The following is a 12,908-nucleotide window of genomic DNA, read 5'->3' on the forward strand; positions in this document are numbered from 1 at the left end:
ATAGAGGAAACATCTTACACAAAACAACTCAATGTAAAAAACAGGCCTTTCAATGGTAATGAGAAACTTCTACTAACATAGCATCAAACGTTAGGCTAAGTTAGATCCACACTTTTGCTTCACTTATAGGCTTATAACATCTAAGTATGATTACCTAACACAAAATTTGCATTTATTATTAGGGTTGAGCTGAACTCATGAAGTTTAACTCCACGTAATTCTGCGAAGTTACCCAAAAACTCGGCAAGATTCTGCGGAGTTCCGCAAGTGGTGGAATTTTGGTGTGTTGCACTGTTCGCTCTGATTGTTAGCACCAAGAGCTTTTCCTACACTGTAAAATCAGTATCAATGTCACCATATGGCGCGCCAGAGGGTGATGCTGGCGCTTCCTGCCACTGAAGTAGATTGTCTAATTGAGTGGCAGCATTCTGAAGGCGAGCATCAACCTTCTCAACGCGAGCTGCAACCTGCCGTGACCTTCTGCCTTGAGAAATTGTCCCGAAACTCGTCCTAGCACTCAATTTTCATGCTTGAGATCGCCAACTCAATTATGGTGAGCCACGTGTGAGAACAATTCCACCATGTGGTAGTTGTCAGAGTTTTCCAGATCTACGCACTCCAGGCGGAGCGCAAAGTGGGCAAAACTCAGCAAACTCTGCAGCGCAGAATTTATCGCCCACCCTATTATGTGTGTGCTTTTTAAACATAAACTTTTGCACATTTTAGTGAAAAATGCATTTTGTTTGCAGCTTAAATTTCACTACTGTGTTATCATACGTAAAGCCAACTCCCCGCTGTAAGGCAGTGGGCAGTGAGGGATTGTCCGCAGGACCTCGCCTGCAGCCAGACCCTGCTGCAAACCCTGCCCCCCACATGCAGCCAATCCCACATTGTGCATGGCCTTTGGCTGTGCACAGCAGGACGTTGGCAACAGTCCCACCCAATGGCAGCCAACTCCCCCATAGGCAGCCAACCTCATGCTGTGCACAACCTTTAGCCGCATGCGCCATGGGGTTGGCCACAGGGCCTGGCTTGCAGCTAGGCCCTGTGTCCAACTCCCCGCAGGCAGCCAACCCCATGCTGTGTACAGCCTTTACTCGTGCATGGCATGGGGGTAGCCTCAGGGCCTGTGTTGCAGCCAGGGCCTGCTCTCAACTTCCTACAGGAAACAAAACCCATGCTGCACACAGCCTTTGTCCATGCACAACGGGCTGTTGGTCCCACAGCTGGGCCTGCCGCCAGACCCTGTGGCCAAACCCTCATCAGGCCCCCAACCCCACACTGTCCACAGGCTTTAGTGTGCACATCGTAGGTTTGGCTTTGCCAAACCAATAAAAAAGAGGAAGAAGGCCATGTGCCCCCCCTGCCGAGCCTTCATAGCTAGATTGGGCCCGGGGTCCCTGGTGCCCTAAAGTGGCAGGCAAGGGGGACCCTACTGATGGCCCCCTCTCCATATCAGACTAATTATATGGTGACCGCCTGTTTGAGGTTTGTTTTTCACTGGATCGCGGCTAAATTTGCCAATTTCCTTTTTTTTAGGGAGGCCCTCCTTGGGGCCCAGGGAGGCTAGGTATCCCATCCTGCCTCCTGCGCCTTTATTATATATCCTACTGGCGACGGTCGCCAGTAGGTAGTTATAGTTAGGACCTCTTTTCCATAGGAAATCCGCAACATTCTATTCCCAATAACTTTGGTGCCGGTCGACGAATCTTCGTGAAATTGTCAAAACTGGTGATGCACTCCGGTCCGCTCCTATCCTGAAAGTCTCGGGGTGATTCGTCAAGTGGGGGCTGAGAAAAAAGGGGATCCCAAAACTCGTTTTCCCCTTGCAATTTTCCTTAGGAACCTTTAGTCGGAGCTACAGCCCAAACTGCTGAACGGAATTACTCCAAATTTGGCAAAGAGGTAGCCCTTGGTTCAGAGTCGTGCCTTTTAGTTAAATGGTGTAAATCCGTTCAGTAGTTGCTGAGAACATCATAAGTAAAATCATATATATATCTATGGCCGCGCTGGATTCGCACACCCTCCCGATCACGAGCTGTATGCTGTCAACACTCCAATTCAGGAAGTGTTGGCAGCCATCTTGTGCCTTGGTAGAACCAAGAAAGAAAGCACAGAAAAACGTGCAAATCGCAAAAAGGGGGCAGGGTAGAAACACCCTGACCCTCTAGGCCTGCTTAGGGGGTCCCACAAGGACCCCCAGGGCCCCAAAAAAATTATTTTTTTAAAAATCGGCAAAATCCACGTGCTCCCGTGCTTCGTTGCTAATTAGCCCCCGGGGGGGCCAAGTCCTGGGAGCAATATGTTTTATGTAATGGGGGGCCCAGAGGGGCCCCCCAGCCCCAGCGACTGCCACCCCCCGGGGCTCTATTTAATTTTGATTGTGGGGGCACACTGCCCCCCGCAGCCCCGGGGACCGCCACTCCCGGGGCTTCTTACTTTAATGTTGGGGGGCCTCTAAGGCCCACCAAGCCCCGGGGACCGCCACCCCCAGGGGCTCTACTTAATTTTGATTGCGGGGGGCACAATGCCCACCCGCAGCCCCGGGGACCGCCACCCCCGGGGCTTTTTTAAAAATAAAAAATAACCTGTGTTGGGGGGCTCAAGCCCCCCCCACACGCCCCAGGGACGGCCACCTCCCTGGGGGTCTAAATATTAAAATTGTGGGGTCCGTGACGGACCCCCCAGCCCCGGTGACCATCACCTCCGGGGCTTTGTAAATTGTGGGAGGGGGCAGCGTGTTGCAGTGTGTTGTAAAAAGGGGCGTGACCTCTGAACACCTATCTGCAACGCAGCTCTCTGGCGCATACTGGAGGTACCTGGTGGGCTACTTGTCCCCCAGGGACCCTCAAGATTGAGGAGGAATTAATTCTCCAACTTAAAACGCGCCACAAGGCGTGTTTGCAGACATGTCACCTCAGGCCAACCCCCCCTCCCTTCACCAGTGTGCAAACGCACCCCGTGGCGCATTTTAAGAGGTAGTTTTAATCCCCATCCCCTATTATATACTATGGTCTTACAGAGGAGGTCATGCTAATCACAGGGGGACCCCAACGCATGGTGTTCCCTAGTGTATGTAGGTGTTTCACTGTATTCTAAGTGTCTTTTAGAATAGCACAGGCTCTAGGCCTGGTTAGTCAGACTCAGTTACCACCAGTATCCGTCTGAAAAAGTTGAGGGTACAGGATGATTTTGCAACAAGGCTTCTTTCTCCTCTTCTGTTTGTTCTTTCTGCACGCTTTCATTCTTCCTGCACTTTTCTTCGTCTTTGAGGACTTCTGTTGCTTCTTTCTGCATTTCTTTTTTTTCTTTCTGTGCGTTATTTCTTCTTTCTTCACATGTCCTATCTCTGTAGGCATAGTTAGAAATTAGCATTTAAAAAACCTTTGAAATTCACTGAAAAAACCATAGGTTTCAGGCACGTTATAGTTAGGAATTAGCATTTAAAAAACCTTAGAAATTCACTGAAAAAACCATAGTTTTCAGGGGCGTTATAGTTAGCTGGACATTTCACTCGTACAAAACCATAGAAATAACCCCGTTATAGTTAGTTCAGCTAACTATAACTCGCGCGCCCGCAATGCACTGCTGATGATGTCACATATTACATCACTCATGACATAGTCAGTGACATCACTCATGACATCACTGATGACATCTCAAATGACATCACTGATGATATCATCCTTGCGATAGAGTGGCAGACCTCCTCTCACCCTAATATAACCTTTGATACACACATTCAAAAATAGAAACTAACATTTTAAAAACAATGGACATACCAATACAAGTTACAACAACCTATTCAGTAATTCTAAGGTCCCCATACACATCCACTCATTCACCAACAGTCCTATACAGTCACTCATACATGTACTCACTCATCATATGTACTCATACACCTATACATCCTGTTACATACCGCCATTCATCCATAGAGTTACTCACACACATAGTCACTCATGCTAATAAATATTCAAACATCCATTTACTTGCATATACAGTTATACACACACCACCACACTTACTTCTACAGAAACTTACACATACTTAGTCTTTTAAACAATCACTTATAGAAACACATACTTATTCATACAGGAACTCTTCCAATCTCTCACTCTCACATATACTCACTTATATACACCAATAGTCACATATACTAGTTTAAAACATATGTAGTTACTCATAAAGATACTATTGAGACAGTCATTCACTCACTAACACACCCATACACACACTCATCCACCCATACAGTCCTGCACACATGCTGACTTCAACACATACAAACAGTGAGTCACTCATTCATGCATCTATGCACTACATAATACCCCCACCAAACCATACAGACACTCAGACACTCATACTGATACTCAAAAATCCAACTAATAACCTATATAGACACTCATGTAGCTACTCACCAACCAATGCAGCCACTTATACACAAAGTGAGAGACTGATACAGATATTTACATATTTAAACATTACTCACTAACCCATGTATTCACTAAGATACACTTAATCAGTCAGTTATTCAATCAATTTTTCCCACAAAAAAATCAATTTAGACACTTGTATACCCATTTATTCTTCCATCGACCTTGAGATATACATATATAAAACATATTTAATTTTCAGAAAAACAAACATTCACTGGATGATGTCATCAGTGATGTCATTTGAGATGTCATCAGTGATGTCATGAGTGATGTCAGTGACCATGTCAAGAGTGATGTAATATGTGACGTCATCAGCAGTGCATTGCGGGCGTGCGAGTTATAGTTAGCTGAACTAACTATAACGGGGGAATTTCTATGGTTTTGTACGAGTGAAATGTCCAGCTAACTCTAACGCCCCTGAAACCTATGGTTTTTTCTGTGAAAAAAAGAAATAAATAATATATATATATATATATATATATATTACCTACTGGCGGTCGCCAGTAGGTAGTTATAGTTAGGACCACGTTTCCATAGGAAAACCTCAACATTCTATTTTGAATAACTTTGGCGCCGGTCGACGAATCCTCGCGAATTTCTCAAAATAGGTGGGGCGCTACGCTCCGCTCCTACCCTGAAAGTCTCGGGGGGATTCGTCAAGCGGGGGCTGAGATAAAAGGGGGGTCCCAAAACGCGTTTTTCCCATGCATTTTTCCATAGGCCCTTTAGAACGAGCTACAGCCCGAACGGCTGAACAGAATTACTAGAAATTTGGCAGAGAGGTAGTCCCTAGGTCAAGGAAGTGCCTTTTGTAGGTTTGGTGTAAATCTGTTCAGTAGATTCTGAGAAAATAGCCTTTAAATCAATATATATATCTGAGCCCGCTTACGGTACGCTTACCGTACGCTTACGGTAAGCGTACGGTGGCGTGCGCGAGCACGATTCTGATTGGCTCTTAGATCTTAGTAAACATTCGAATCGGCAGAAACCAGGAAGCGGCGTCCGCCATTTTGTCTACCGCACTGAGTGTTATGTATCAAACATGATGGCCAAAAACATGTTACGGGGATGTTTTGACAACTCCCTCTCACATAGTCATGTTGAGGGAGTCCCCAAACATCCCCCAAGAGCAAAAACGGCATTATTTTTTTTTCGGCAATTTCGCGGGGTACGCTTACCGTACGCTTACCGTAAGCGTACGGTAAAAAAATAAAAATAAAAAAAACACTATCCACACTTTCTCCACCCCTTGTGCAAATGGTGGCCGAAGGCCACCATTTGTGCATGGCTTATCAGAGCACAGAAATTTCCCAAAAAATTTCAACAGATTACCTATCACAAGGAAGCGCATAATATGTCCTCCATGTGCGCACGGTGCGCGAAGCGCATCGTGCGTACATGGCCCATCTAGCGAAACGTGGGCACGGCACTAACTGCGTAAAGTGGGTGCGCGGTGCGCGAAGCGCACCGCGTGCTCACTGTGCGCGCACGGTGCGCGAAGCGCACCGTGCGCGCACGGAACGAACTGCGTTAAGTGGGCGCGCACGCCACGAATGGCGTAAAGTCACTTAGCATTTAAAAAACCGTACAAATTCACTGAAAAAACCATAGGTTTCACACACGTTATAGTTAGGAATTAGCATTTAAAAAACCTTGCAAATTCACTGAAAAAACCATAGGTTTCACACATGTTATAGTTAGCGGAAATTTTACTGATAAAAAACCAATGAAATTGCCCCGTTATAGTTAGTGCTGGCAACTATAACTCACGCGACCGCAATCTTCTGCTGATGACATATGTGTCTTTATGAAAAAAAAATATTTGTAATATATGTATAGCTAAAAATGTATGGAAGAAGACATGGGCAAATAAGTGTCTAAATACAGTATTAGCATCAGCAGAGGATTGCGGTCGCGTGAGTTATAGTTGCCAGCACTAACTATAACGGGGCAATTTCATTGGTTTTTTATCAGTAAAATTTCCGCTAACTATAACATGTGTGAAACCTATGGTTTTTTCAGTGAATATATATATACACACACATATCAATGGTGGTTGGTGTAGGGCACAGAATGAAATAAAACATCAGCACCAGCAAGTTTGGGTCTGCTTCGTCTTTTTTCCGAATCCTATGGGAGTGCTTACGAGACAAGGAATACGCATATATATATATATATATATTTTGCAATGTTATCCTCAGTGAACTGTGCCTCAGTGGTATACATTGTTTGTCATATTACAGGTTGTATTCAAACAAGTTTTGTTATTTGTTTTCAGACGAACCTTACTGAATTGAAAGCTTTCGTCAATCCACCAATTGCTGTCATCAATGTTACGGCTGCTGTGATGCTTCTTCTTGCTCCAAAAGGCAGAATACCAAAAGACAGAAGTTGGAGAGCTTGCAGGGTCTTAATGGCAAAGGTACATTAATTGAGTTCGAAGAGCATTACGTTTGGTCTGTGTCTACCAAGGGCATCAGCTATAGCCGTGTGGAGGTATGAATGTCTCAAAAGGGATTATCTTAAACCACTCAAATACATTTTCAGCGGTAAATTTGAGAAAAGTTTCAGTTTTCATGTTATTTATTATCCATAGCATATTGAAATCAATCCTGGGTAACATTCAAAATAGTCCTTCTGAGAACACAAACAACTGCTTCAATGTATGGATGTGTCTTAATTCCAAAACAATTGAGATTCACTTTAAAAACTAAAAAAATAAAAGTAGCTCTAATGTTGCACTTTAAAGAACAATCATGTTAACTATTTTGGACTGTGGTGCAGAAATAAGGAATGATGACACTAGGTTATCTTTCCATCTTGCTACTTCCAGGTAAAACATACAATTTTCGGTGATATCAGGTGTATATCAAGATATTTTCCAGATATATCCAAAACATAAAAATAAAATAGTGAACCAAACAATCCAATAGCTCTGCCTTAAACCTGGAATTCATTAATTAATCATTATGGCATCCTGGAGAGTTGCAAACTCGCCTGCCCTCCACTTTGCAGGTGGACCATTACGGTTGCAGCCACCACTGCAGAAGTTGATGACTTCAATTAAGGTAAAGCAAGCAACTTAATTTCAAGACACTGGACATGCTTGCATGTTGTGCTGTCCCCCCATCCACATGCATAGTGTTAATGCACGAGGTGTAGGAATGTCTTTGGTCTAAGCACTGGCGAAACCTCCACTATTTCCCTATCTCCTCTCACCATTGTTTGAGCTTGAAGGACAAATGGTCAGGCTCAGCCAAAGTTGGGACACAACAGGATCTTGGATGGCACAGTCAATAGTATAGAGAGGTAATTGCAGCCAGCACTTATTCCTCCTTAAGTTGTTAGGGTGCCAGTATTTCAGAGTTAACACAGATCCAAATAGTTTCTCTGTAACATAAATTGTATTAATTTGCTTCTTGCATTTTGTTCTGCACTCATCTCATTCCCGACTCCCAACTTTACAATGCTTGTGTGAGATTTTGATAGAGGAAGTAGGTTTCACATGACACACATTCCATCTACTGAACATTTTATCAGGTTGTTGACATCAAGGTGTATGCATATGAGGTTTATCTTACTTGGATTCTGCACCATAATTTGCCATACTGTTTGTACATTTCTTGGTTGCTTGTTAAGTTCTACAGTGTCATTTGGCCAGGTCTCTCTCTCTCATGAATACAGTAAAGGGTAAATAAACAGGAAGATTGTCTACAATCTACTGCATATGAATTCACTAGCATTCAAATCAGTCACTGTACCAATATAAAGAACATATTTTTCAAGAGAAACTGGAATCTAGTAATGTGCCACTGTTTGTCACAATTAGTATCCCAAATGGAATTCTGATGATCCTTTAATCTTGCCCAGCTATTGACCAAAACACCCCATGGAACAAATTCTGAAAACGCTTCATTAAAAATATCCTACATCAAGCCAATTCTAAAGAAGCAAGTACTGGACCTTGAGAACCCAATAAATTACAGACCTATAATGAAAGGTCCATTTGTAGCAAACTATTCAAAAAGCAATGTTTATTTACATCTCAGATTTTCTTGCAAAAGGTAACCTATTCGCAACCCAACAGACAGGTTTACAACATAGAAAAGGCACTGAATCAACAATAATAGCAATCTGGGAAGACGACTAGAATATAGTAGACTCCAGCCATGTTGCTACCTTCTACTTGACCTTGCAGCAGCTTTTGCCACCGTAGACAACAACTTCTAATTAAAAGATTGAATGACACAACATCACAGGGTATCAGTGGCGGATGGTGATCCCTGAAAGTAGTGATGCCTAGTACTTGTCACGGTTTCACCTCATTGTTTTAAAATCTTGCCTTGGGTGCCCTAACACACAAATGTACCCATACATTCGTATTTACTGTTTATCACCCATAAACGCACTTGCAAACACTCGCACTTTCATGATCACTACCCCTCAATGAGAACTAATGGTGTACAGGTGCTCTGATTAGAACTATTGGGGTATAGGTGTTCTGCTTCAATGCAGCAGTTACACCAGGGTCTCTGTGCTCTCGTGCAACAGCACCTGTTGCATCATGAATAGAGACAACCTGACTCACTCCCACTACCTCTCGGAATCTCCAGTGCCCATTTACTCATTTGAATTCACTCGCACTGCTTTACTCACTCCCTTGCTTTCCCTTATTCATACTCACTCACACATTGATTCTCAATCTTTCCATCTCATCGACACTGTCAAACACATTAAACTAACAAACACTTTCTCTCAATCTCATTTTCGTTATTCACTGGCCAACACACTTTTTCTCACACATGCACAGCACTGAGTTTGACTTACCTTGCTTCCTTTTATGACAACCCAGAGGCTCCATTGCATTAGCAAAGCAGGAACCAGGTGCTGGACATCTGAACCAGCAAACCATGATTCCTAATGAGGAGCCAAATATAGCAGCCGGGCCATGCTTTAGAGGATGACCCCCCTCAAGTTCTCTGCCAGTTTTCAGATAGAACAGGAAACAGTCCTATCAGAAGCTGGGACAGTGCTGGGGTTTCGGCCCCTTCTTCTGTATGTGGCTCGTCATTGGCCTCGTGAATGCACTGACGTGCACCCTGACAGCCACATTTTAGCAGCTATACTGTGCTTCCCCAGGCATGCTGAGTATGTCTGCTAAATAAAATGGATTGTGCTTCTGTGAGGGGATAGTAGTTGAAGTACGCCACTCAGACTTGTGCACTCCAGGGATCCACCTGCAGAGTGTTTTGTTTTTAAACCTCAGTCCCCTGGATAATCGCTTAGCCCCCTCCTATCATCCGGGTCCTAGTGAAGATGCCAAGAGGGCTGACTTGTGTACTGCAGAGGTCTTGTAAACATGAAAGCTGTGTTAGCATGAACACTGCTAAATTAAAGTAATGCAAGTGTAATCGTTTGATTTAGCAGTGGCTCCTTGGGCTCACAGGTGGCAGGGCCAAGCGTAGCTTCCCCTGCAGTGTATGCTACTACAATGTATCCAGTCATATCCAACAACACAGATGTGTCTACCGCCATTCCAACATAACAGCTCCCACAGGTGTCTGTGAAGGCTCCATTATGACCTTCCTTAGCATTGAATACCTGCCTCCTCCACAAGAGCTCTGCAATTTCTTTAAACCTAGGTTTCACAACTGTGAAGAAGGCATCCACATTATTGTTAAATTAGAAAGGCCTTCTGACCTAGTCTTACTAAGTACCTGCAGTCAGTTATAAGCTGGATTTCACACAATCCTTTAAAACTAAATCACACCAAAAATGTAGCTCTCATGTCAATCAAAGTCGGTGAATATAGAAAACTTGATGCCAAAACATAGCCAAGCTGGACCTTCTCCACCCACATCAACAGAAGTAAAGAACTATGGTTTCCAAACTCTCACTCGAAATTTAAAGCAACAATATAATTAAAAGTGCTTTCTGTTCTAGGAAAATTCTGGCATCTTTCTCTACTATAACTATTACCCAAGAGTACAGGCTTCAATTGCATTAGTGCTGTCCAGCATAGATGATCAACAAACATAACCATATGACCCCGGCCCTAAAGGCACTGCACTGGCTGCCTGTCACAAGAATTTTTACAATGCCTTTTCAAACAATGCCCACAGTGCAGTCCATGGCAGAGCTCCCATCTTTATACAATCCAAATTCAAGAATTTCACCCAAAGAAGGAACCTGAGATTTAGAATGAGACCACTAATAATTATACCCAATTTCCAACAAATTCTTGTAGGTGGAAGCTCCTTCCCTGTACAAGTCTGAAAAGAACGTAACACTTTGCCCAATAAAACTAGGAGAATCCGCAATTATCCAGAATGCAAAAGGGCAATAAAACATGTTTTTCCCCCAAAACGTGATCCAACATCTCCAACATCTAACACAAGCCAGGTCGGGGTATGACATAAAAATTCCAGTGACACATCCCACAGGACACACAAGACAGCAGTTGGAGCTGGTCACTATGACTCTCAGGGGCGTTGCTGTCAATGGTGCAGCAGGCGCAGTAGCACCGGGGCCCAGGGGGGTGAAAGGCCCACTTAGCTCCAATCATATCTGTCTTTTACTCCCCAGTCAGAGCATAGGGGCACATTTTCCTTTCTTGCCTTAGGGCACGTGATGATTTTCCTACACCACTGATGGCACCTTGTCTTTGGCTCTATATGCTAATAGATAGTTCTTATTGATCTTTTTAGTCTAAGCACACAGAACACCTGGATGGATCAGACATAATTGCTTGGTTCGGTTCCTTTGCCACAGCCGTACATGACCCATTTTAGAGATTTAACTTGTTAATTTATAATAACACTATCAGTAGCAACCCTTTATATAAGAAGCTAAATGTAAACAAGCATTGGTAAATGCATCATGTTTCACCTATTTGATTAATAATAAGCTATTTTTTGTTGGAAATTGTAGCTTGGCGAATAGTTGTGCAAAATAATTTACTGAAATGCCATGAAAGTATTATGACTTGTTTATTGGCAAAAAGGCAATATATATTACATTGTTACTAGTTGTATTACAAAGTGGGGAGATTAGGTAAACAGGGGTGGAGAAAGATAAAAAAATATGTAACTGATAGGTAGGCTTGAAGTTGGTGCAGCTATGGGGAGAATGGGTACAGGGTGGATGAAAAACCATACAAATAAAGTGTCCTATAAAGTAACTGTGGCATGAAGAGTCACGGGAGACTGATAAGAGAAACACACAGGCAACAACTAGACATAGAACATATACAACCAATAGAAATGAGGAAAAGTAAAGTGTCAAGCACATGGACCAATAAGAATTAAAGGCGGGAAGTAAGACACTTTTAAGATATATTGAATACAAATAGATTTCACAAGCACAGCACAAGTGCTGTGCAGGCGAAACCTTAAAATGGTAAGTAGCACATGTGCTGCTAAATCTGTACTTGCTCTGTCTGTGACACATCAAACTGAAGTCTTGCACTAAAATGTTGCCTGGCTGAAAACTGCACACACTATTCCAGCGTTTCACACATAGGCAAAGCACTTCCAATGCCCTTTCAACAATACACCTGTTTGGCATCCAGGTCATTGTTGAAAAAATTGGAACGCAAATGTGATCTGTAAGGACCATGACACACTATATAAACCACTACATAAATGATGTACATGCAGTAGCTACTTACACAACCATTGAAGCAGCGCTTTAGTCCTCCCAAGGGGTATGGAAGGTGTACATATAGGAATACAAATCAATATTATTCAATTGTTAACAGAAAGCAACAAACTACTGAACTCAGTGGAGAAGGCTGAAAGATCTCACTATTCGATCCTTTTCTATCCTGCTACTAGGACAGAATTTGGTTTCCTCTTTGGGGTGTTTTTCTCAGGCAGATTAGATATTAATACTTTGATGAATGCTATTAATTCTGTAATGAATTATGACAGACAAAAACAAGCTGATAGTCAACAGAAACAAATAAAGGACAAATGCACTTCAAACTGTGATTTTCTGTTAATAATTACAATCTTAGCTAAATATTATGCCTTTTGAAAGAATCTGTAAAATGTTTAAACCTTTTTGATGAATAATCCACTCAGTGGCTTCCACATGGCTGCTTTGAAGGTTTCTGTTGAAGGTGCAGTGCCCCCCTTGCTGCAGGGAAAAGATGATCTCCTAATGCACGAGTCCCATATTTCTATCCTGGGGAGTGTCCAGTGCAGTAGATCAAATTATGTCCCCCCGCCGCAGGCTGATATTTGCAATGTACTGTTCTAAAAATGTGGGCCAAATTATTTTATTCACTTCGACAACTGAAATAGTACATGATGATTTCTACTTCTAAATTCAAACTGTTCACTTTCATTTTTGTTGTTATATAGTTTCCTCCTTTACTTTGAAACAGTTTTGATATATATTTGCATAAAGAAAGGGAAAGAGGACACTGCATTATGACTCATAATTGACATGACATTGCTGTACATATAG

At 42.9% G+C, this 12,908-nt stretch overlaps 1 protein-coding gene across 1 annotated transcript in view; it reads left to right on the forward strand.

The window, feature by feature from the left end:
* The window catches only part of DNAH11 (dynein axonemal heavy chain 11), a 3,007,685-nt gene that overhangs the window by 1,958,348 nt on the left and 1,036,429 nt on the right, over positions 1 to 12,908 (forward strand). Inside the window, exon 59 of the mRNA XM_085631597.1 lies at positions 6,715 to 6,858. Within this exon, the coding sequence (XP_085487723.1) occupies positions 6,715 to 6,858 (144 nt within the window). The remainder of the gene's footprint in view (positions 1 to 6,714; positions 6,859 to 12,908) is intronic.

This window comes from Triturus cristatus, chromosome 10 (assembly GCF_964204655.1).
Source record: "Triturus cristatus chromosome 10, aTriCri1.1, whole genome shotgun sequence".
Taxonomy (NCBI): domain Eukaryota; kingdom Metazoa; phylum Chordata; class Amphibia; order Caudata; family Salamandridae; genus Triturus; species Triturus cristatus.